This window comes from Diachasma alloeum, unplaced genomic scaffold (assembly GCF_001412515.2).
Source record: "Diachasma alloeum isolate Michigan unplaced genomic scaffold, Dall2.0 Dall_scaffold_00965, whole genome shotgun sequence".
Lineage (NCBI taxonomy): Eukaryota > Metazoa > Arthropoda > Insecta > Hymenoptera > Braconidae > Diachasma > Diachasma alloeum.
This window is the reverse complement of record NW_021681082.1, coordinates 71030-75506: the sequence shown is the minus strand read 5'-3', so window position 1 is coordinate 75506 and position 4477 is coordinate 71030. Positions and strand designations below refer to the sequence as shown.

The window sequence follows — 4477 nt, the reverse complement described above, 5'->3', positions numbered from 1 at the left end:
TCCAGCGGATGCGTTGGATTGAGTGGAGATTGAGAGAGGCCTCTTTTCCTTGTGCGATCCTTGGGATGGGGGAGCCATGGATGCTGAGGTAGTGTATGGTTTATCCATTTCGTTGGAGAGACTGATCAAGGGATCGCTCAGTTCTTCAATTATCATGGTAGAATTAGCTATTGGAGGGGGTGGAAGATTAGTGATTGGGGAGGATGGAGGATCAGCGATTGATGGGGATAGTGGATTAGCAATTGGACGGGATTGAGTTAACTCGTGATTAGGATTCGCTGTGATAGAAGGATTACTCATCTCAGAGGGATCCACGTCGGTGTTGAAACTCTGTTCTACTGATTGTCCGTTCTGCTGGTTGTCAATTTTTTTGTTAGGGCAATTTTTCGCGAGGTGTCCTTCTTTATTACACTCAAAACATGCGGCTGTATCTACCGAGATGTAGACCCAAATAATTTTGCCGAAGACCGTTGCTTCTATTCTCTTCGGTAATTTCGCAACGTCCTCCGGGGAAACATATGTTTGTCTCCTGTGAGATCTTACATGGGCTAAACGCTTGTCCTTAAATCCTGATCTCATCGTCGTAATCGGAGTTGTGATTTTAATTCCATATTTGTCTCTCAGTTCCTCTTCCAAGAAGCTGTCCTGGACTTGAGGAAACACTTGGCTGAATATAATCCTCTTGTTTCGGGTAACGTACGGGCGAATGTGTACTATTTGCTGACCTACTTTGAGGTGCCTCTTTGAATTGATTACCTCGTCTGCCGTACGCACACTGTCCAGCCAAACAATGATACGACCGTTGGAAATGATGTCAGTGCAAACAATTTTCGATGAATCAATAATTTCCAAAAGGGCAAGAATGTGATCTTCGGGTTTTGCATTTTCATTCCTCTTCAGGATAATAGCCTGTTCGAATAATGGTCCAGTGGTGTTCTTTGCCATCGACACGTACGAGGGTTTCGTTGAAGTTTGGGGTGACACATTGGTTTGATTTTCTCTATTCTGGGAACTCATTTTTAGTTGGCCCTCTCCGTGAGGACCCACTATTAGCAGTTTTACCAAGAGGAATTAATCCTCACAAATTAATTTAATTGTTCACTCGATACCGTAGCACTAGGAAACGATAGAACATTTTGATTCGCAACGTCAAGCGCGTAGGGAACTTAACAGGCATGTCTGCTCTCTACGGTGGCTCAAGCGAGACTCGGGGATATCTCTGAAACGAGTTGGTTTAGGGGGAAATGTTAAAAGATGTTTTTTGTGGGGAATTTGATGGGCTACAAAAGAGCCCTGTTTGAAAGGCAGCAATCAACTAAACGGTCGGTCCTACCGATTATCGTCGAGCACCATCGGGAACCTTCGGGTGGAGCGCTCAGGAGATCGCGAAACCCCCAAAAGGCAGTTGCTTTTCTGTATCGTCACGATAATGATAGAGTAGAGTCAGTTACTCATCAATATTCTAAATTTAATAATTTTCTCAGTACATCAACTTGTTGATTAAGTTCAGTAATTTCAGTGACTCAACGAGATAATGTGAAAGACAATTATCAGTGAAAATTAGACATTCAACATTAATTATACCAAAGAGTGTACGGCAATAGTGACAAGTGGTTCAATCCCACGAAAATATATTGAGATTTTTTATAACACACCTATCGTAATTTTCCCAACATCTCCCTCCACATTTTTATCCCACATCCACCCTAAAACTAGTTCCTCACCAAACAGTGGTCCTTCGAGCCGGATTGTGGGTGAAAACGTGTGTAAAGTGCTGTGGAAAAATTAAGGGACGCCTCGTGTCGAGAAAACATTCGGGGTTCGCACGGGCAAGTCAACGGAAACTTCCAGAACATTCGCCTTGTTTACACCCGCAAGGGCGACGGGTTTACAAGGGACATACCAGTGAAATTCAGTGTCGAAATCGGGAGCGTTCGTGAGTGTCGAGTGTCGCCGAAGCCCATCAACACTTGGCCACGTGCGCCACGCAACAGGCGACTCATCAAAGTTCGGCAATCGATAACGCAACAGCCACCCGTAGCCTCTCAACAGCCGATAACTCACCTAAACCGACAAATTAGCACGGACAATCACCATGGCAGACGACGCTCAGGTCAACGACCCTACTCAGGAAAAACTCAACAGTCCAAGTGTATCGTCAGGATCAACGAAGCCCGCTCAACAAAATTCACCGCCAGCGCTCACCATGCAGCAGGAAGGTCGATTGAGACTATTGACATTTAAGGTAGAGACTCTGATGGAGATCTATCATGAACTACCGCAAGATGTTGACAGCGAAGAGGACCTCACCTTAAAGGAATTAGACGGGCATAAGGAGATAATCGAGACAGAGTGGAATGAATATGTTGGAATTTATGCCATTCTAGTCGAGCATCTCCCCCCTGATCATGAGTACGTCACCGAGGCGGTACATGAGCGAGCCACAAGGACAAGAAGACAAGCCTTGATGCTTATCGCTCGACTGAAGGGTCAACTAGCAAGGAAGAAGGACTCAGCCAGTAGTTCAACCGATCAGAATCAAGCCACTCAACTCAAGCGTCTCGACATTAAACCATTCGATGGGAAGCCTGAAGAATGGAAAGAATTTAGCGACCTTTTTCTATCATTGGTGGGAAATATTCCTTCGATTCCATCAGTACAGAAGCTGGTTCGACTGAAGGGATGCCTAAGAGGTCCAGCAGCAACTCTCCTCTCGACCTTCCAAGTCAAGGACGAGAACTACAACAAAGCCTGGCAGAAACTCACCAAGAGGTATGACGATCCGAGGCTCATTGCTCAATCATTGTTCAATCAAGTTCTAGAGCTTCCGAAAATCACCAGAGCAACAGCAGAGAACCTCAGCGCCAACACAGCAGTAGCCATGGAGACTCTCAATCAACTGCATGATGTGACGGGATTGACACAGGAGAATATCCCCGAGCAAATGATAGCTCACTTGCTGAGAAGATCACTCGATGCCGAGACTCTGAAGGCATGGGAGCTCAGGATGGGATTCTCCAAGGAATTTTCCACTCTCAAAGAATTATCAACATTTATCGAGGCCTACACGAGAGGAGTCTACTCTGGCGTTAATCTCAACTGAAGCACATCACCAGCAGAAGCCAAGGGGAAATCCGAGATTCCAGGACTGAGAGTTAAGTATCATTGTCCATTTATTATTATTATTTTGACAATTGATACGTCTCTCACCCTGTTTCTCCCCTTAGCAATCAACAACAATGAGTTCGGCGACAACTGGGGAAATTTACGCCTCTCTCAGTCGACAAAGGGCTTACCAGAAGGAAGAACATCACCAACATGAGGGTCAAGGCTCACCAAAGGAAGACACGACTTCAGATCAACAGTCAGCCCATCAACTACATCGCTAAAAGAGATCATCAACAAATTTTGCAAAAATCGGCGCTCTAAGAAATATTAAACAAACGATTTATATAATGAAGCGATTGGTCTATTCAACATTATCAGGAGGATTGCCGATAAAGGCGGTTCACCTCGTCAAGTCCTAGAATCTTCAAGTAGTTGGCCAACACACAGCAATTATGGAACACTCCGAGGTACGTAATTGCACAGTTTGTTCACCGAGGGTTTCTCCAACGGCCGTAAAGAAACCTTCAACGAGCAGCTGATGGAGCTTCACCAAAGTTCAGGAACCAGGAAATATGCAAATTTAATATAATCAATTGCACACAAAGTAAGGAGCTATCACTATAGACGATCAACAACTGTGGGGAACAGTTAAAACTCCAGAAATCGACAAAAAAGCATCAGAATTTCCAGAAGCCTCTCCAGCATACAATCTACCGCAGAACAGGCCCTGGAAGATGTTATTAGCCAGAAGCAGAGAAAATCTCCAACAGCAAATTCACCAATTAATTCATCATCCCTGATGATGAATGCCCCCGGGGTGTTTGAAAGGCAGCAATCAACTAAACGGTCGGTCTTACCGATTATCGTCGAACACCATCGGGAACCTTCGGGTGGAGCGCTCAGGGGATCGCGAAACCCCCAAAAGGCAGTCGCTTTTCTGTATCGTCACGATAATGATAGAGTAGAGCCAGTTACTCATCAGTATTCTAAATTTAATAATTTTCGCAGTACATCAACTTGTTGATTAGGTTCAGTAATTTCAGTGACTCAACGAGATAATGTGAAAGACAATTATCAGTGAAAATTAGACATTCAACATTAATTATACCAAAGAGTGTACGGCAATAGTGACAAGTGGTTCGATCCCACGAAAATATATTGAGATTTTTTATAACACGCATATCGTAATTTTCCCAACATCTCCCTCCACATTTTTATCCCACATCCACCCTAAAACTAGTTCCTCACCAAACAAGGCCTTTTGATGTTCTCGTTTAAATTAGGTCGTTTAGGAGATTTTTGCAGAATCATCTGTATGGATTTTTCTATTTTAGAGGTTTTAGAACGATTTTATAGATTATTTTGTGGA

At 44.0% G+C, this 4477-nt stretch overlaps 1 protein-coding gene across 1 annotated transcript; it reads left to right on the top strand.

The window, feature by feature from the left end:
• Window positions 1-2095: 2095 nt before the first annotated feature.
• Window positions 2096-3103, top strand: LOC107045504. Its single transcript, XM_015267807.1, has one exon. The coding sequence runs from the start codon at window positions 2096-2098 to the stop codon at window positions 3101-3103; it is 1008 nt and encodes a 335-aa protein (XP_015123293.1).
• Window positions 3104-4477: the final 1374 nt, after the last annotated feature.